This window comes from Agrilus planipennis, unplaced genomic scaffold (genome assembly GCF_000699045.2).
Source record: "Agrilus planipennis isolate EAB-ADULT unplaced genomic scaffold, Apla_2.0 scaffold22, whole genome shotgun sequence".
In the NCBI taxonomy this organism is placed as follows: domain Eukaryota; kingdom Metazoa; phylum Arthropoda; class Insecta; order Coleoptera; family Buprestidae; genus Agrilus; species Agrilus planipennis.
Genome location: NW_020438874.1, coordinates 2,149,943 through 2,172,039, shown reverse-complemented (window position 1 = coordinate 2,172,039; position 22,097 = coordinate 2,149,943). Strand labels below are relative to the sequence as shown.

Here is a 22,097-nt window from a genome sequence, read left to right as displayed (position 1 = left end):
TGTGTATAAATTTTCCATATATTGTATCTAAGTCGTCGAAATGACAGCCGACAACAAAAGGAAATTGTGGGGGTGAACTAGTTTGACTAGATGACAGGAAAAATATCATGCGTACCTACATCATTAATGTTTGGACTCCTTTTTTTAGTGATTTTGGGCAATTCAGTTGTCCGATAAATTATTAAACTGGGTCTAGCCAAGCATATGATGTATAAACAAGACAGTCATAAATATAAAAATAAGTAAAAATGAATAAAGTTTTGATACATTTCAAACTTATTCTTATAGATAACTTTTTCTTTTTAAAACTTATTGATGGTTTTATCGGTAAATCGACAACAAAGGTCTGTTTTCTATATCTCTATCACTTTTTCTACGTATTTTTGATGTCAAGTAAATATATGTATAAGCATGATTTGGAATTTTCAACAATTGTTTCAGTAGCTAGATTTATTAAGTGTTTCTTAAATCTTGCCATTAATTCCTTATGGGAATCCCATTAAATCGATACAGACAAAATTTCTTAGATCCTAAGTTGAAACAAGCAGTATATTATTGCACGTATGCTAAACTAATTGTAAATAAAAAGAACTTATTGGATTTGTAGAGTTTCAAAAAAGAGAACGCAACTTTGTTCTTTATAAAATTAATTAGTGTTTTTATCAATTAAATGCAGAAATCAAAATTTTAGTGATATTTTTGTTAAAAACTAACAACCAACGTTAGGCTTGTTTAAAGCTAACAATTAAAATTATTATGTTAATTTTAAAATACAGTTAAAATTAATTTTACTTGCTAAGTTTGTTAAGTATTATTATTATTATACCATAATAAGTATTCATCCCATAATTTGCAACATCTGGAAATTAATAATTATTAACAAAAACTCTAGTAAGTAAAATTAATTGTAGCAATAACTTCATATTAACGTAATAGTTTCAATTATCACCCTTATAAATCCAAATATTGGATGTCGAGTTTTGACAAAAATTAAATGACTCTGATCTCCACATCATCTCAGAGTCGTCAGTCCTAAGACTGGTCGGACACGCACCGCCACTCTCTTTCCTATCCTGAACCAATCTTCACATTTCCCTAAAACTAGAACATCCTTAACTGTTTGTGAACAGTAATCTAATCTACGTTTGATTTCCGCATTCAATTAAAATTTCTGTTGTGTCTGTTTCGGGCATTTCAGAATACAATTTCAATAATAGACGTCTGGTTCGCTTTTCCACAAAGAAAACAGTTTGTAATGTTATATGCGCTTAGAATAGTGCAATAAACTATGTAGGGTCCAACTCGCCCGATTATTTAGAATAGTTGTGAACTAGTTTTGAGCGCAATAATGCTTAAGTGGCTTTGACGTACTTTTGAAGTCAAATAGACCAAACGACGTGAAGAGGCGAGCGACACCTCATCGAAGCGACGCCACCAACGTCACTAACGGCGCGGCGTTTCCCTTGCTACCGGTTGAGTTCACGCGCCAGGCGTCGCGTTACGGATCGCAATTCATGCCAGAATGGAAAGCGACGATAACACCGGAACCGAACGTTTTCCTTTGTGATAACCGAGAAATTGAGGAATGCAAGTGCCTGTCCCACACCTACAAACATACCTGTTATGAAACGGCGCTTCGGTACCTAGCCCACCCATTTTATCATTTTCTTTTGCTTAAATCCGGGGACGCTAACCGAATTGAAGGGAGAATAAAACGAGACTTAATATTGACTGGTGGGAAGTTAGAGGACGATTATGTGTATAAATGAAACTTCAAATATTAATTCAAGGATGTGACATAATTTGATGTTAATTTTAGTATTTTGCTGTTAAATATTCATTATTATTTTGTATTATTAGGAGGGTCGCAAAGAAAATTGATTTTAAAATCCGCTCGGCTTTTCCTAATCACGGTCTAGTTTGGTAAAATTCTCTTCACGTTCTACCAATCGTACGAAATCTATAGTATTTTTTAATCTTAAATACCTTGGATTAAAATTAAGCCACATTGGTTTTTTCATTGTGCGTCATACCAATTCAAGATATTGACTTACTACATCTATTTTATTATCCATGTGATACCAAATTATTGAAATATTTCAAAAGTAAAAATTAATTGCGGTTTTCGTAGGTATTACTGCATTGTGTAAGAATTTTATTAATTTCGGTATTTTCGTGTTCAATAAGGACTCTTAAGTATGTATAAGGTAGACTAATTAACAGTTATGTTCTATAGTAATATTTCAATGTAAAAGTCCTTATTTACTACATTTCCTGAAACTTTTCGAAATTGGACTCCACAACTTTCTCAAACATATTACTTACAAGTATGATTAGAACAAATTCCAGAATCAATCACTTTTTTCATTAACGAAATTAATGGGAAATGGTTAAGGAAATGCATTTACAATAGATAACTTAAAGAAACTGAAGAAATAACGTGAAATTATTAGAACCATTAGGTAATTACAAAATACACATGACTAAAGAAGAAAATCATTTTAAGGTGTTATTGCAATATTGTGATAGTTGATTTAAATATTTACATAAACAAAATTCAAAATGCATTACATTTCCGCATTGCATTTTCTAAAAAATAAAGGTGGTGCTTCTTATATTTTTTTCTGTTGATGATAGTTTTTTCAATTTGGGAACAATGGATTGAGAGTTGTGATATACCTATGTGCGAAACGTTGGAAACGTAGCGATAAACTAGTTGCAAACTAATATGTATATTGAAAAAGAAGTAAATTAAGGAGATTTGATGAATATTCTTTTGTTACAGCATCACAATGTAGATCTGACGAATTTCGTTGTTACGACGGTACTTGCATCGATAGAAGACGGCTGTGTGACTCAAGACCGGACTGTAGGGAAGGAGAGGACGAAAAAAATTGCCCACAACCACGTAAGAATTCACTTACATTAATCTCATTATTTTTCGCACCGATGCATATAAAGTACCTTTGCATTTTCACAGAAATATTTTACGCATGCAGCGTGCACGATAGCGTGCATGCGACACTTGTGGCATGAAGACAAAATACTTATTTTGCTAAGTATGACTACGCTTAAAAAAAACTGGCAGTTTTTGGTTGAGTTTACTAACACCGTTTGGTTGCGGACTTTTTTATTTGAGAGAATGGTGTATGAATTAGTTTAGATCAATCAATCAAAAAGTACAATATGTTCATGATAAAAATTGAATTGGACAATGAAAAAGCTGTCAAGAGATTACTTAGAATAAATCCTCATAATTAACCGGATGCTATTTTATCCTCAGCAGGATAATTAAAACAACAAAATATGAAACTGAATTTGAAATTAAAAAAGCGTATCATATTAAGTTCCTGTAAAATAATCCATACTTCCTGAAACCGTATTGAAGTTTTCTATTATTCAACAAAATAAAACTATTTTTGTTATAAATGTGTGAAATTCAAACCCAGTTCCAGTGAACCTGTTACGCTACAAGCAGTTAATATTTCACGTTTAATTACCCTGAAGTGTAAACAATTTTCAATTACAGCACCATTGAGTTTCAAAAACGTGATGCCAAACACAATTCTGTAATCACACAGGTCGGACAGATTTAAATAGATTTTATGTTAATTACTGCGTCGTGATCACAGAAACAGGAAACGAATAAACTGGAAAATTTTCTCAGTGACTTCGAAAATTTCCTTATTACTCCCAGAAACTTTTTAATATGTTGTTAAGCCTTTTGATTTCACAGTATGGTATTATTTTAGGCCAAGGTTTTGAATAAATTTTATCCCTCGACGTTTCGCTGACGCGCAAGGTTATTACCTTCCTCGAGAGCTTTTGTTTTGAATTGTCTAGTTATAATTATTAGAAGTGCTCCTTTAAAAATATAAAATGAACAAAAGAGGGATAATAATATAGGCCAACATAGTTCAGGTTCTGAATTTCATATCTGGCCAGAAAAATTGGCTATTACATAAGTACGTCGAAAAATTTTAATCCCAATAGGAAACAAATTGCCATTTTCGGGTAGACTTAGGCTTCATGAGCTTCATCAAAGATGATTAAAATGCATATTGAAGCTATACTTGCAAGCAAAATTTTTGCATGAGACTTAAGCTGCGTTGCAGAAGAAGTCAAAATGGGCCTTGAGGATTATTATTGAAAATACGACATCTGAAATCAATGATTTCAAAGACCATTTTAACTATTACTGCAACAAATGCAGAATTTTTAAAATCTTTCTATTCACAAAGTGCATGGGTTTCGTAACTCATTATTTGGGTCAAGAGTCTCCGTATTCATCAGAAGTTCTCTATCAGCTTTGGCTCATGAGATCCAAGTCTACCATACATGGCATTCTTTTTCTCTCTAGGGAAATGATATTTCATAATTCCGTTGAGATAGCCAATTATTCTAGTCATGTATTTATATTTATCGCATGGAGACCGTTGTCCTTAAAAAAAAATCTTTTGAAGACCTTAAATGCAAACGGAAATATTTTATTGTCAAGTATTGACCTTAATCTACTATAATTTGTAACTAGATACATATACATAAATAAAATCAACACTTAAAAAACATTCGTAATAATAGAACGATGCCATCCACACGAAGAGTTTACTTGTGGAAATGGAAGATGTGTTCCGATATCCAAACGATGCGACCGAAAATATGATTGCGAAGATTTTTCCGACGAACGAAGCTGTCGTAAGTGTTGGCAAAATATTCTTCACTTATCTGCCTCTTCTACAGACGTATACATCTTGGCAATTTCCATTTTTTTTTTGTCTTTCCACTATCACTATATTATTATATGTTTGTAGTCGTACGTCCAATTTTCGTCTTGAATAACATTTCACTTTAAAAACTGCTTTCCTTCCGCCGTCGAAGACATGAAGCAAGCCAAGGTGTGGTGGATATTTTCATGTTAAACCGGCGGAAAATTTATGTTGATCGATCTTTTCTATTCTACATTGTGACGTCTTCATTTTACATTCTCTTATTGTTAGTAACAATTTCATTTCCGCTTTCTTCTATTATATTTCGGTGACCGAACAAAATTGTTTGTAGAGCACATTTCTGTGGGGATTCACCGAGTTAAGCGGGTGAAATCTTTTACACCTTGTTTTGTTCATATTTTTAAATTTTACATTCACATGTCTACATGTTATCTCAAAAGTGGTCAAAACGGTGCTTTTGTTTGTCTCTACGGTCACCTGTTTTTTTTTTTAATCTTTACGACATCTCTCTTCGATAAACTGTTGGTTTTTTACAGCGTGTAAAGATGATGATTTCAAATGTTCCAATGGTCACTGTATTTCTTCGAGTCGAAAATGTGACGGAACTACAGACTGCAACGATGGCTCGGACGAAATAGGATGCAGCTGTATGCACCCAATTTAATTTATTTTTTAATAACACAAAATAAACAATTACCTTAATTACACACTACCACTTGGTGGTGGGCGCGGTAATGGTTATTCTAAAATATCCGCTTAAGAGAGTATTGAAACTAGATTTGCATGAATTACTTATTTACTTTGAACGAGGAAGCTGTTAATGTTTTCAAAAAGAAACGTTTAAGATATTTTTGCCACACTAAAAATGATACTATTCAAAATACTGACAATACTAAATATCAGCTAAAAAAACACACACAGAGTAAGTTTAACAGAAAATTTTAATTTTATTTTCTGACAATCTCCACTTCACAAAGAAATATAGCAAACTGCTGTGTATATTAAGAAGTAGACACTAAGTCAAAATGGAGTAATTGTCTGCAATTAAAATTAAATACAGCTAGTGTTTTATTTCAAACTACATCAACTTGACTTTTTGACATAAAACGATATGCTTTTAATTGATGATTCTTTTAGCATATTATTGCATGAATGCAACCATGAATTAATAAGTTTGGACACATATATTTTGAATAATAGGATTTTCACATAAAAAATAATAAATGACCGGCTGTGTTGTTTTTCGGTGTTAAATTTAAATTTCTACTATCTGATAGATAAAAACATAAAGCCATGAATCATTAATTAAAACAACGTTCAAAAACCAAATTGACAATCCATGAATTTAACAATTTAATAAGTTAGCAAATAGCTTGTTTCATATTTTAATTAGTCGTCAATCAAACGGGATGTCGATGATAATAATATCAGTTTCTTCGCTTCAAAGTATATAACAAAAATAAGGTGGAGGCGCTGTACATATTAATTATTATTTTAGATTTATTACAACGAAATTTGTGGCACTGATACTGAAAATACTTTAAATGTGCCGTCATGTTTTTAAAAATTAACGTTAACGTTTACAAACGATAGAATAAACATAAAAATATTTTTTAAGACAGAGTACAAGTAGCAAAAGTGGTTTTAATCAAGAGGTAACAACACAGTGTGTAACAGAAATAAATGCTAAGCTTTGAACAGTGTTACAATGCGAAGCCGGTCCTGTGCGTGAATTGGCAATATAATTGTCTACTGAATAGCGTAATGCGATAAAAGCTCTGCAGCTACATGAATGGAGAATGTAAACGTAAACGTGTAAAGGTTTAAACGTTAAAATAATAAGCGGCTGTTAACATAAACACTCTGTATCACATTTAGTCTAACTAACAAATAAATACTACACTGATGATGGTAATTACCAGCTGATTAAGTGCAGTGGTGCGGTCCGTATTTCTTTACCAGGGCCGGAATTGAATTTATTTGTACTTTCAACTACGTTTTTCTCGAAAACAGTGAACTTTCGGACATACAGACTTCATGTTTTACAGTGCTTTGTCAGCTCCTGTAAGCTCTGCACTTATTTCTATTACATCCTGTATAAGAAGCAGTTAATAGTAATCCTACTAATGCTGGCATCTCAACATTTATAATTATGTACCCATATTTTTCTAAACAATTTTATTTTCGGGATGATTACAATTTACGGTGTTTCAACAAAACTATAAATAGAATTTGAACAATTAACTGTTAATTTGAAAACAAGTCGGTACATTTGCCAACTTAAATGCATATTCATGTATCAGTGCCAAACCAAAGAGTCGATAACCTTTCAGAAAGTGTTTCCTCTTGATTGCTAAACGGCAAAATATAAATTAGAACTTGAAATGCTTAGGGTCGACTATAAAATGACGGAACGGAACATTTGATGTTCAACCTTCAAGGATCGGCTTTGTTTCTAAAATCAGATAAATATTTGGCTTTTACCAATTTCGAAAATGAAGCATATCCTTTCGAAAGTAGTACCTGAACTCCTTTTATATTGGTCCGATTTATTTACCGCAGACAAAGGCTTTGTTTCATTGCACATCTTCTGCAATCAAGGAAATAATCTCCCAAGGCCAGAATGAACTACTACAATCATTTTAAATCGTTCCCGTTCGGGTTTAAGGCATGTAAGTGATATGGTCCTTTGTCTGTTTTTCATTTTATTCGAGATCCTTTCCTTTGGCCGTTGTAAAAGGGAAGTGAAGCTTTCCAATCCGATTAGCAATCAAGTGAAATCACTTTTCGTTTTCATCGACTGACAATGCATGAATGGCTTGATTCGATAGCTGACGGTCCGTGCAAGTATTACGAGTGGCAGTGCGCAGATGCAAGCAAGTGCATTGATAAATCTTTGCGCTGCAACAGACAAGTGGATTGCGCAGACAACTCGGACGAACTGAACTGCGTATGGTGCAGCCTAGACGAGTTCCGTTGCGATAACGGAACATGTTTGAACATTGCACATAGATGTGATGGCAACGCTGATTGTCCAAATGGCGAGGACGAAAAGGCTTGTGGTTAGTTTACACAACACAGACATTTATTCAACGTACTTAATACATTACAAAAACATAGTAAATAATTCTGACTCCTTTATTGTATGGTAATTCCTTCACCACTGGTACCACTAGTTGATCATTCTAAAGTCAGAATTTTTTGGTATGTTATTGTACAATAATTTTTACGTCTATATTATTCCAGAAATGCCGATAATAACTAAATTAATTTTTTTAATTGGCATTACTGTAATAATAATAACACATTCGTTACGTCACGTTTTAACAAAACATGGGAAAGTTTTAGAGGCATGCACGTAATTCACTGTTATGCTTTACATTTACGCATGGAAAACATATTCACTACAAAACACAGTACATTTAACCACTCTTTATACAAAATTTATAAATCAAATACTCCATCATGTTATATTGAACAATACCAGCAATATCGATAGAAAAACAACGTTTGGCAGTTTGCGCGGTGCAACGGTTCGACGATGCACGGTGCAACGGTAGGGACGTTCGAGCCGACCGACGTAAAACATTTAATTTTTATTCGTGTCGTGTTTGACTTCTCATCCGACCATTAGGTTGAAGCCCTTCCTGTATGTTCTTTTGAGATTTCTTCTGGAAATTCTTTTGTTGTAATATTGTTCTTAAGGAGCAGATTAGGAATTATTTGCTTTCCCCTGTTTAATCTGCCCTATAAAAGAATACATTTCTGTTTTTACTAACATTCAGCCCAATGTGGGAACGACCAATTTGCATGTGAAAGGTATGGCGGCTGCTTAGACCCATGGGAACGATGTAATGGAATTCGGGACTGTCAGGATGGCAGTGATGAGGAATTTTGTAATGGTAAGACTATTCTTCCCCCAAGATCCTCAGTCCATGTCTACGTTGAATCAATGTTAGCGACTGTGAAATATGTTGTATCTAGTTATGTTTGTTTCCTCTTTTCTTATCGAAAGATTCGTTTTCTAGATCTATCTGTTTCTACTGTACTCTGTATACAACCTATTGTTAACCTAAGTACTTCTTGTTTTGTATCAGTTGTTGTAGTTATTCGAAATTTATCTCGAATTAGGAATACACTTGGTCTTCTATTGAATTTCAATAGTTTGATTTACATAAATAAATCTTGCGTTTAATAGCTACAAATATTTCAAGGTATCTTTGTCTAGTAGTTAATAGGAATGCTCCGAAATAGATTTTATTATTTATTAGAATGCATTTTTTAAGTTTTGAACAATTTATTTCTACCGTAAGTATGTACGAACTAAAAGTGTTTTATTTAGAATTGTCTTTTTTCGTAAATAAAATTCTGATGGAATTAATGTTACTTATATATATTACTATAGAACCACCCAGTGTAATTAATTATGCTAACTAGATTGCAATTCCACTGCCATATTTGTAAATAACATTTTCATGATTGATTTTTCATTTTCCGTTATTTCGTTTACATAATATCAGAACTAAACCCTTTTGATTACTTTGGTATGAATGAAATTCTACGGAGTTAGACCAGCAATTTTTTCCATCTTTGGCTAAAGGCTAAATGATATTTTATATCTATTTGATATTTTTAATGTGTACGGCAAATAAAACTTAAATGTCATAGGAAAATAAATACATTAATTGCCTACCTTCTAATGTTGATTTAAATTGTATCTTTACTAGTGAATTATTAAAATATTCAAATTTTATATGATGTTATTAAAGAGCACCCTTTGACTTAGGTATTTAACTAAATTAAAAATTTGTAGGTTTTCTTATTCTTCAAAACCAAAAAAGGTCGCAATTACAATTTAATTTAATATTTGTTAATAAATAATAAATGAAAACTTCAATTGTAAATTTTTTGCTGGTTGGCATCTAGTTTGTATGATTTTGAAAGTATATGAATGATTGTAAACTAACAACTTGAACTAACCATCATATAAAGCAACAGAGTAATGGCAGAAGGTGTCTGCGTAATGCATACTAAAGTGATTGCGTTAATTACTTGCATGTCGCTGTGGCAATTTTGGGGGCATGCAGGAACGAGGGAGGTTGTTTGTCGACCCGGTACTTGGAAATGTCACAATAAACTCTCATGCATTCGATACGAAAAATACTGTGATGGAACAGTAGACTGTGAAGACAATTCGGATGAAAATGACTGCACTTTTCCGGCATTTACACCCACACCTAACACCACACAAGGTAACATAGACCAATAACCATATTATACACTTTGCTGTTTTACTTGCCCTTTATTTGTCCAAGATTTAAAGAGTTTTCAATTTATTTTGACATATACTAATTGAGAAAGATTTGGTAAATGTCTAAATGATGGCCCAAATGGGGTGGGGGTGGGTGGGATCGAAAGAGGAGGTCTCCCCCACCAGTGTACCATAAAAAGTTCGTGGCGGTCTCACCCTCATAAAAAGTTATGGGGGTTAGATGAAGGCCCCCATCCCCGAAAGGTTCATTAGATGTGTTACAGTTTTTTTTATATGTATAATTTGTTAAAATAATTTTTCCGATTTCTCTCTATAAAAAAAGAAAAACTGAATGTTGGAGAATTTTTCGTTATTCTTTCGTAATTAACTGTCAACTGATTAAACTTTACTTTCATCTTTGCAGTGTATGTAAATATTACAAAGAAACATGTTCCTTAAACACCTACATCTATGTGGTCTATGTTCCTTATTATGTCGCTCTGTATTTATTTTAAACGAAAATTACTAAATTCCTCAATCCTCATGGTTTCAACTAACCAAACTTAAATATAACCAAAAGATCGTGTAGGAAAACTTTAAATTTCGTTATTTTGGTAAAATTAATAAATGATGTAAATCTATCGTTGCTACACGATTTTTCCAACCAGAAGAATTGGCTTATAATACTAATGCTTGCATTTTGCGATACCATAAAACTAACTTGCATGTAGAGTAAGCAGTTCAATCACATGTAATACTACGATATGAACAAAACATTACACTGCAACTCAACAAGCTCCTTTCGTCCTTTACTTGAGGATTCATCATAAAACAAATAACCACAAGTTTCGACTATCTTAAAGCTTCCTACGATATCATGTCCAAATATTCGTAAATAATTCTTCAATATTACTAAAACTTCTTACAAAGCTTGAACTTCTTACAAAGTTAATAATAAATATTTGACTTTGCATAGATGGCTTAATCATTTCCAAAACCTAAATTAAGTGTGTCAATCATTTTCATTTTCATGTATAATATTAACTGACTGGAAATGAAATCGAAGAATATAAAGATTGCATCAGCAATTAAGGTTTTCAAACCTGCAGCCGTTTTATTAAATCATACTACTTATGGGTGAACAGAATCCAAAGAAGTCTGTTCTTTGAGAAACAGTTTTTTTAACGGTCCAGATATAAAATTGAATGTAAAAGATTTTTTATTTTGTTGTAAATGGTATCTATCTATTAAATTGTTTAAGTCTGCACAATGCTGTTGGTGTTGCACGGCAATAAAAATATTTTTAAGGGCATTTTTCGCAATGTTAAAATAAGGCTTTGAAATTGGTTCGGCAAAGGATTTTTAGCATGTAAATTGTAGATGTACGCACGCAATCTAATACAACATCTACTTTTCGTGAAGGTACTTACTATACTAGTGTACATATAATATTTTGTATCTGTTACGTATGCTTACTAATTGCATCAAGTCTTTTAAAAAGCGTTTATGTCTTGCTAAAAAAGAAATTTTATCGCGGTTATTACGGGCAGCACGCTAGATCGATTGATGTAATAATAATAACAACACATTAGGCAAAGCGATGATACGATGCACTCACACGGGGAGCGGGTTTTGCGTTTCTGGGGAGAGAACGAAAGGGAAAACGGGATAGGGGAAAGAAAATTATTAATAGCATGTTCAATCGTCCTGATGTAAGCTCGTAGCCGTCTAATTGGAAAAATTTGAAAGCGTTACCAGATGGAGCAGAAAACACGTGTGCAGAAAATGAATTTCAGTGCGCGGCAGGATTTTGTATTATGGGGTACAAGCAATGTAATGGTATTAGGGATTGTCCGAGCGGCAACGACGAAGTTAACTGCCCCACGCCAACCCCCCAAACACCTTCGATCGGTACGTTGCTGATAATACTGATGCTTACCCACCTTGTTCAACCCTTCACCTTCATCCGACTAACCATCTACACGTATACTGATGGTATATAACGAGGTAGATGGACTCGATCCAATGGTAGATAAATTGAACAGGGAGTGATGCAATTAAGCGACAATTTATTAACAAAACACCATTTCAAATGCGGACCGGTAAACTTCACAACAGGAATTTTATTTGTTAGTGTAAAATTTAACAATTCCAAATTTATATATATTATTACAGAATTTTACAAACATAACGCATCGAATTGTTTGTTTTGACTTTCAATAATCCGATTAATTTCATGAATTGCCTTTAAACTACGTACGTGAACTGAAATTTATCCCAAGATTTATTTTATATTTGATAGTCACATTTACAAAGGGACTTAACTAACTCTTTCTTGAAATTTGCAAGTTGCAAGCCTTATAAGTGCCTACCTACCACTTTCAATTTATTTTTAGTATTTTTATATTATAATAGGTTCGACAGTTAATGAAGGTTATGAAAACATTACGAAACATATATTTTTTAAAACAAACTTCAGACGTCTAGAAATGTTACATCTAATAATTAACAAAACAATTTTGTGAATCTCAAATACTAAGTAAACTGTGTATTTCTTTGTGAAGGTTTTAGCTATAAAATCAAAATATTTAAGTATTTGTTTTATTTTAAATTTTGTTGTGAAGTTTACCTATTAGAATGATATAAAAATTATTGACGACATTGGCTAATAAATTAAAAATTTTCATAAAACCAGTCATCATTACGTCTTATTAGTTTTTTTATGTCCTCTTGAAGCATAACTTTTTCAAATGTTTAGTATTGCAACAGATTCGTTATAGCAGAGCTGAATTAATCATGTACTTGTTAATTAGTAGTATGCTGTACTTCTAGTTACTTAATGGTCTGTTTTATAGATTTTTCACACATAGCAAGCATTAGTTCGACCTATAGTTTTTGTATCTCTTGCTACTTTTTATTGTGCTTGCTTACAAAGATTTCTTAGTTATTTTATTATTCTATTTTTCTATATTATGTAAGTCATTTTAATGCTTACTTAACAAAGAAACATTCTGTATCGCATTTTTACAATTAAAATGTTTCAAAATTCAAAGAGAAGAAATAATAATGATGTAACATCTCGCAAGCAGGCTGGTGTTTTTGTAATCTAAACTAATTTTTCATTGATCTTTTTATTATTATCAATCACATGAACCTGCTTTCTTTTAATTTTCGCAAAGAACACGATTTGACATTTTTTATTAGGCAGTACACGTTCATAATGTCAATCAAAATCAATTTAACTTATAGTTCATCCTGATAATTGTTATTATCATAAGGATTGTTCTTTCCGACTTTTATAATTCGTCAAATCGTGATTAGCTTTAATGTTAATCATTAGCTTAATTAATATGCCATTGACCTAATTCTCCATCATCATTTTGAATCATATCGTATATTTATCCTATAACGTACTTTATTGGTTCAAATATTCAAAATTAAGATAGACGCAGTGAAAACAAAGTAATCAAAATATAAAACGTAATAAGTAAGTCCTTTCCACTATTGTATTACCAATTATGTTATTCTCAAATGTTTGGATATTATAAATTCGAATGTATAAAATAAGTTTTTGCTAGAACAAACGTTTTTTAAAATTGATTATACCTAAATTATTAAATAGAGAAGAAAAACAGAAGAAGAATTTACAATAATGTCAGAATCAAAACGAAGGTAAGGGATAAAACAATTTTATTTATCAAACCAACACCGATGTTTCGCCTTTTAGTGAAGGATTTTACTAAGGTTGATTCTTTTTCTACAGGTGATACTGGTTGTAATAATGGTAGATAATTTTGTAGTTATTTTAAAGATATGAACCATTAATTTGTATAACGCAATACGTACCTAGTAACTATCATATACAGTGGAATTCGTTTATTATGACTCCTCCTATATTGACCAACCGCTTAATATGAAGTATTTACAGTGTTAAGTTTGGTTTTCAAATTAAATTCTCTATAAGAAAGTTTGGATATATTGACTTCGTTTATAATGACATATCGTTTATTATGACTGATTCTCAAGAAAACATATCCGGCTATAATGACCCAAATGATTAATACTTCCGCTCATTTTTCTGATCCTTCTTATGTATATTGATATTACAATTCATCGTTCTTTTTCTTTTTCTGTTAATAATTATATCCAATTTGTAGTTTTTCTCTCTATTTAACTAAATAACTAACCAAAATAGAAAGTTATTTATTTTCTAAGACTTTGGTTTATATGACGCCCGCTTAGTATGACGTGTTTGTCATTTCCCTTCGATGTCATTATAAGCGGATTCTACTGTAGTATATGTTAATGTTTGTATATTTGCCGACCATGATCAGTCTCACCCTGGCCTCGATTCTGACATTATTATCTTAAAATATGTGGAAGAAATACAAAATTATCTACTAATTTACTTTTAAGATTTCATAATTTACTTGTTTCACCTTCTTTACGTGGAGAATTAGTCGTGGCACTAAAACTAAGGGTTGATTAAGATCTATAATCGTCTTGTTATTACTGATGAACTTTTAAAACCAGAACCATTAATTTGCTCCCATAAAAGAAATCGTAAATAAAATTGCCCATACAAAAACTGGGGTAAAACAATCATTTATGTATAAGTGGTTTCTGTGAGAGATTGAAAAATTCCTTACGAACTTAACCCTTCTTTGTGAAAAGTACGATAGTTCAGCAGTGATAACAAAATGATCATTTATCTTAACGGATCGTATATCTATAACTTAAAAAAAAAATGCTTTATTTCTTATCATGTGCTTACTAGCTTGCTTTCAATGTAGCGGAGTCTTCTTCTTGTGATTCTAACCAATTCCGATGCAATGATGGCACATGTATCAGCCAGCAATACCGATGCGACTTGCTGGACGATTGTCCAGACAAATCTGACGAAAAAGAGTGCGATGGTGGGTATATAACATTCGATTTTCGTAAATTATTATCGCAAGAAATCTTTAGTTTCTCATTTCATAGTAGTCTGAAGCATGCCGAAAAATGTATGGCACTCTTAGGAAGCACAGTCTGATTAATGATATTGTTAAGTGTTTTTGCGATCTATCATTCTTTTGATAGGACTATGACATGGGCGTACTCATATGGGGTTTCAAAGAATCTCGACTATTCTTTAATACACTGAATTTAATTTTTATTTTCTGCAATTATGTTCACTAATTATAAGGACTAACAAACATTTGACAATTCAGCATTGCGATAACTTTTCCAGCTAATCGGCCGTGGTTTAATAAGCTCGGAAAAGTCTCGCAGTATACTGAAGCGCCAACGGTGATAGCCTACATTAAATTTTTAACATTTCTTCTACTTTTCGTTATTTTTACCTATTTCTTTTACACTTACCGCTAGTTAGGTACGTATTAATTCCGGTGGCAGCAACTAAGCACTTCATAATTCTATTTTTTTTTACTTTCATTCGCTTATCTTCTATTTCAACAGCTGCATATACCCAGTGTACCTAACAGACACGGCCAAAAAAGAAACAACAGTACGAAGTCGATTACAATATTGTACAATATCAAATTCTTAAAATCAAAGCTGTTAGTTAAAACTAAATCATACCAGTATCTACTCGTTTCTTAATAAATAGTCAACTCTTTTGTATCTTCAGCACATAGGTTTTTAAAAATTGTATAGTTCGGAATCTTAAAATTTAGCTTAAGCTAATTGTGTTGCACTTCTGAATATACATGGTGATGTAGGTATAATGTATTGATTCTAATGAGAGTACTGTAGGCTTTAGACATCGTATTTTAAACATTTCGTGTAGTCTAATCCATAACTTTATATATTTACCAACAAGTGCAAAACGGAAGTCGCATTGTATATTGCATGAATACACAATTAATTAATAAGCTGTTGCAGTATTTGTAGTTCATAACAGTCGAATTTATTCGATAGTAGAACAGCCAGTTGTAAGTATTTTCGTCTTTGGATTTTTTTGATATTTATTGTAATCTGATACAGTTTGGGTACATAGTAGAGAAAATTAACTGTCACCTTGCACTGTTGTGTTTGTATTCTACTTTTGTTTTTCTTGTTTCCTTCTGTTTTTAAATCAAAATCAAATCCAATGGTCTTTTTCATGTGGAACAGAAAATAAAAGAATTACTAATCGTAAGATAATAGTTTCTGTCCATTTTATTTGCTTACTTTACATTATATCTGGAAAATTCAGACAGTTATGAGCTTAATCCACTTACATATTAACATAGACTTCATATGGTCGGTTATTTTATTCTAAATTGTTTTCAGGAGTAATATTAATTTGTCTGAATTTCAACTCTACCAGTTTTGAAAATAAGGCCATTTTCCGGAAATTTCTGAAAATCTTATCATATTAAAGTCCAAAGAAAACTTGCTTTGAATTTTAAATGCGTCATTTACATAAATGAAGGCCGGGAAGAACTATATATATTTTGTACTTAATTTTAGCCCACAATTAAGATACATGAGATATATTTTAGTTTCAACTTGTTTCTTTAAGATCTTTTATGTCTGTTCCATACCAATTCTTCTATATTCTTTGTTTTTTTTTTATTTTTCTTATGTGTTTCTTTTCATTTCCTTCATCGGTCCTCGTAGCTCCGGAAGTATGTCAGCCGAGTGAGGTAAGGTGTACAGACGGTTCATGTATTTATGGAAAAAAATGCGATTCTGTATTTGACTGCGCCGACGGTTCGGATGAAGAAAATTGCACCCTTTGCGCTCCTAGCCAATTCCCTTGCAGTAGCGGGGGATGTATCGACGACACGAAACGATGCGATAATCGAACGGATTGCGAAGATGGTTCAGACGAAAGAGATTGCGGTAGGTGAACTTGAAATGACGACCGGTCAATCTGCAGGATACGAAATTAAAAAATCATTTCCGTTCCTACGTTTTCGTTTTACTTTGTAATTGGATAGAAAACAGCCCAATGATATCAGTACTTAACCTTATTTATGTAGGGAAAAAATTGGCTTATAACTTTCAGACAGAAACAAATTCAAGAATTAGTTATTGTAAAGGAAACTTGGGTGCATATTTGTTCAGTCAAATACTATTTTCTAAATAATAAATACCACAAGGAGATCATTTAGAGTCCTCCGGTTTGAAATTGTCCTCCGTTTTAATAAATAAAACATTTTATATAACGATATTAATTAATTCATTAATTCTCACGTTTTATAGGTAGTATTCCTTGTGGGGAATTATTTTCAAAAAGCTTATTTCTTCTTTCTAAACTTTTTCTTTTCTTCACTTCCCAAATTTTGCTTCTAGTATTTCACTGCCGTGAGTTACCTAAATTATATCTAATATTAGAGATAGTTTACCTTTACCGATCGTGTTCGCATTTTCGGGATATCTGGCTGTGTTATGTGTATCCCATTGAGCAATATGTTATTCTGATGTAATATGTTAGTGTTTCATTGCCCTGGGGACTCATTTCGTTGTTCTAACGGGCTGTGTTTGGACGGTAGACGTCGCTGTGATGGGTATTCCGATTGTAGCGATGGCTCAGATGAACAGGGGTGTCCCATACATGGCTTTCCCACAACTTCGTTACCCGACAACAAGAGTATGTCCGATTTTGATCAAACTTCGCCTCTTGCGGTTTCCTTCCCGTATTCGCTTCTAAAAACCAATAAAATTAACTTGAAAGCGATTTTGTACACATGTAGTCCTTTTATTAACATACGTAGAAAGATATGATTGTCCTTTCCGATTAGTGCGTGGTAGGACTAACTTGAAACGATACCATTAATCACTATTAAGCACTAAACTTGAGTGAGTTAATAGACTGGGTACGTGATTTTTATACGTTAAGGTTCAGATATCGGAGCAGGAGCCTCATCACTTTTTTTTGTATATATTTAAACAAAAATAAGCAGAAAATACTACGAAGATGTACTACTCAGTCTAATAATTTAAACGACACCCTTATTACAATACGTAGGAACTAAAAAAAACATTTTTATTAATCGCCCAGTATTTCTCCCTGTAGAATCCTTAGTAGGTACTAACACTGAAGTCGCCGATATATTGTGCTTTATCTTTTAAAGTTCAGTATTAGAAAAGATTTTGAAATGTTGTTGTTATGGTATGTCCTAGCTAATATTCCACTTCTATAACAATTTAGTCGATTTTATATATTCTATTCTTTGTTATTATGTCTGGTATTAATGTTTATGTTAAATGTACCTGTGACTATATAGTTGACATTAAATTACGAAGTACATTTTAAACACCAAACACTATTCATAACAAATTCTATTGGCATTTTCATTGAATAAGGTATTTTAATATTCCGTTACTACACTCATTCATTATCCGTTACAAGAATGTAACTGTAACTTTTGTTTTTGTTATATACATTAATGTTTTCGTAGCATTAACCGTCCTTTCAAAAATTAGGACAATGAACATGTACCTACACGGTGAGTATTATTTTGCTTGAAGCTTCAAAGCCATTATAGATGTAAATCATGCGAAAATGCTTTTCGTTTTCATTTTATTTTTCATCAGAAGAGTATAAAATTTGGTTATTAACTTGCAAAATAAATCTAACCCTGACTTGATACCTTTTTACAGTTACATGTCTGCCCGGAGAATTTCAATGTCGTAATGGAAAATGCATTCAAGACACCTTCCGCTGCGATGAGTATGATGATTGTGATGATGGATCAGATGAGGCCGACTGTCGTAAGTAATAAAACCAACGATTCAGACCTGATGTGTTTTCCCGTCACTATAGCTTTTTCGTAAATATTAAATAGATCTTTAAAGGACAGAACATTTGAGCCTTTTGCGACGCCTGATGAGGAAAACCGAAAGAGATTGGGAAATTTTTTCCATTCACAGAAAAATTCTATCCTCGATCTTTTTGACTTTATCAAACAAATAAAACAACAAAATTAATTCCTTATTGCTCTAACATTCAAAATGTGGAAAATCCTTTGCGAAAGCTTCTTCCTATATAGATCATTGACAGAAATGTTCCCTGATTTCACAGCAAGTAAATGTAAACCTGATGAATTTGCCTGCGAAGATGGAAGATGTTTGCCGGAATCACAAAGGTGCGACGGTCGAAGAGACTGCCCAAGTGGCGCTGATGAACTGGATTGTCCTGGTCCACCACTTCCAAGGAGTTGTTCGTCTAATGAGCACACTTGCGGTGATGGAACATGTATCCCCCGATACCTCGTTTGTGATGGTACACCACATTGCCCTGACCAATCTGACGAAAGCGACTGTGGTAGGTGTTAACACGTATTTATTTTTTTGGACGCTTTAAAACATACGTAATACTTTCACAATGCATTCTGTTTTTTTCCCCTATCATGAGCTAATCTACGAATTTCCTTAAAACTAGTCCATGCCACATTATTAACTATTTGCGAACAGTAATCTAAACTAGGTCTACCTACCTCTATTCCTCGCCTGTTTTTCCTTCTAATACGTCTCCAACTAGCTCTCTATACATGAAAAAATGTCCTACCAACCTATCTCGCCTAACGACCCCTGTTCTCCTATTGTTTCTAATACTTCCTCATTTCTAACCTTCTCTATCCACCTCTAGCCTGTAACACCACATTTCTTACGCTTCTAACGTTTTGTTTTTTCGCTGCGCCCACCGTCCATATTTCGCAATATAATCATTTTTATTTGTAACTACTTAACGATATCCATCCCACTTAGCTGGGTTTACTTACCTGAAGGTATAGCACACTGGAAAAATTTCAAATATTTGGTGGAAAGATATGATTCCGGTCTAGTACAATTTAGAATATTCTACCAGCTTTATAAATGTTACCAGGACATGTGTGTTTTTTAGCTTTGCCTGATGATTCCAATAATAATTTGAGATTATTGTCAGCATTTTTGTTCATCTCCACTTCTTCTGTAATACCTAATACCTACGTCGTCTTCTTATCTATTAATTTACGTGGTTGCGTACTTAGGCTATTTACCTATGTATCAAAGTAAAGGGTTGAAATTTACTCCCTCTAATATGTATTATCCTATCGACGTGACGTGTTGTTAACGAATCCTTGTATCGTTAGTTCTCTTTGCTGTCAGCGATGTGGTCGTCGTCTAATTTTGGTAAAGTAAAATTAGCGGATCCGTTTTCTGCCTGCAACCAGTAATCGAGTTAGCCGAGACTTTATGTTCCCCGGTGTATTTCACATTATGATTGCACGAGAAATTTTTTGGTCTCTACATAAATTGGCGCACAAAGGTAGTATGGCGTCGTCATCGTGCGGGCAACTTTCTAGCATAAAACTAGCTCTTAATTAAACTCAAGCCATGACTCTGTAACTAATTAAGTGAGCTTAAAGCTCAAAGAAGTGACTACGCGATGCAAAAGCCAAGCAACATACGGACGCAACGTGTGGAAATTGAGGTCCTGGTTACTAACCATCATATTTTCGCCAAATAAACGAAGACAAACCGATGCAGTGCAGTTTCAGTTTTAATAAAATTTTTAGAGTGATATGCCTCTTCTGTATATTTATAATACAGGTGCTCTAGTTCAAATTAATTACAAGCTTTAATCTTTTATGTGCACCACTTGTACCGTATAATAAGATGCCGTATTAACGATTTCTTCTAACTACTTCTAAGCAGAGGCTTTTATAACAATAAATTTGAGATATAAGGAATGTCCACGTTCACATTTATATTCCTTCATCAACATCAAGCTATGGTTCCTATTTCAATCATTTTCGTAGGTCTAAAACTGTAAAAACAATTAAATAACGAATTTATTGTATTATAAAAGTTCTGCTAAAATCACAAATTTTAAACGATGAAAATAATTCGCGAGTAATTTATGTGAGCCAATAAAAGTTATTTTGATTATACTAACTTACTTTTTTCGGTAGTTCAAACAGATGTTGAGGCAGATTTGAAATAAGCGAGCTTCAGGTTGTTGCAAAATGAAATCTGTTTTTAAGAAATCGTTTAATAATAATGATTTAATTTTGTCTAAAAAGTAAACAAGAAAATATTTGATTGAAAAGTATTTTGATATTGTAGGCTGGTTCAAAGTTTAGAATTAAAACAATTGTGCCTCATTCTGTGATGTTTTCTATTTTGTAGTTTAGTATTATTTATCTAGTGTTTCAAGTTATGCTTCTTTTCCGTTTATAGATATCGTATAATAAAATAATGTTTGATTAATTAAAAAAAAAAAAGGGTATGATTAGGTACATTTGTTGTGTAGAATCGTAGTACCGTTGCTTCAGGGTGATTTATGGTTCGTGGTAACCAAGGTACAGGTAGTTTAAGAAAACAGAACGGCGCGGCGAACAGAAAACTTAAGCAACTATCTCCGAAAAGCGGTACAAGTTTTCTTCGCTTCCGGTTATTAATACGAATACTGTGGAGACGGCAACAATAAAACAAAACGTAGTTAGTAACTTGGAGAGATCATAAATTGTTAAGGATTTTCAACTTTGTACCTACAGTGGAGTTTTCAATTTAATACGGAAACAGTATTGTTCGTTATTTACAGAATCCGTTTACATCCGCAGGGCTTTCGACATGTATGTATGAATGTATCTATGTATGTATGTATGTACCTATATATGTTTATATGTATGAGGGTTTCTGTATTATTTGGTTACCTACAAATTGTTCTCTGTTTGCACAAATATGGTTGGTAGGTTGGTATATTTAAAATTACGTATTTTTACGGACACTAAACAGATTACCATATAACACAACTCTAGGCAAGTACAATTGTGTTTATAGTTCACTCGTTCAATTCGAGTGTTATTTCGTACACATTACCAAAGAATTCAATAATACCTTTTTGTTATTTCTGGATGAAATGGTGATGATTTTCAAACACACATAGAGAGTATTTTTACACAAAAAGTGAAAGATAAAAAACAGCCAATCTAATGAAAACTACTTCAAGATGTTAATTGTCCAAGATAATTAGATAATTAGATACATGTTATTCAAACAGTTTACAGGAGGTTTTTTTTTAGTTTTTTTTCTTATATATTAAAACAAATTTTTGAATTCGGAACTACCTTCGCTTAAATACTTTGATTTCGGATTGAACATTTAGATTTGACTAATATCAGAATGTGTGGTATTAATAA

General features: G+C 32.6%; 1 protein-coding gene across 1 annotated transcript in view; it reads left to right on the top strand.

The window, feature by feature from the left end:
• Positions 1–22,097, top strand: part of LOC108740776 (basement membrane-specific heparan sulfate proteoglycan core protein) — a 112,306-nt gene that overhangs the window by 52,246 nt on the left and 37,963 nt on the right. Inside the window, exons 3-14 of the mRNA XM_025979981.1 lie at positions 2,786–2,908; positions 4,582–4,695; positions 5,264–5,374; positions 7,559–7,789; positions 8,513–8,629; positions 9,815–9,979; positions 11,728–11,889; positions 14,772–14,894; positions 16,585–16,809; positions 17,405–17,560; positions 18,574–18,684; positions 18,995–19,237. Coding sequence (XP_025835766.1) covers positions 2,786–2,908; positions 4,582–4,695; positions 5,264–5,374; positions 7,559–7,789; positions 8,513–8,629; positions 9,815–9,979; positions 11,728–11,889; positions 14,772–14,894; positions 16,585–16,809; positions 17,405–17,560; positions 18,574–18,684; positions 18,995–19,237 — 1,881 coding nt within the window. The remainder of the gene's footprint in view (positions 1–2,785; positions 2,909–4,581; positions 4,696–5,263; positions 5,375–7,558; positions 7,790–8,512; positions 8,630–9,814; positions 9,980–11,727; positions 11,890–14,771; positions 14,895–16,584; positions 16,810–17,404; positions 17,561–18,573; positions 18,685–18,994; positions 19,238–22,097) is intronic.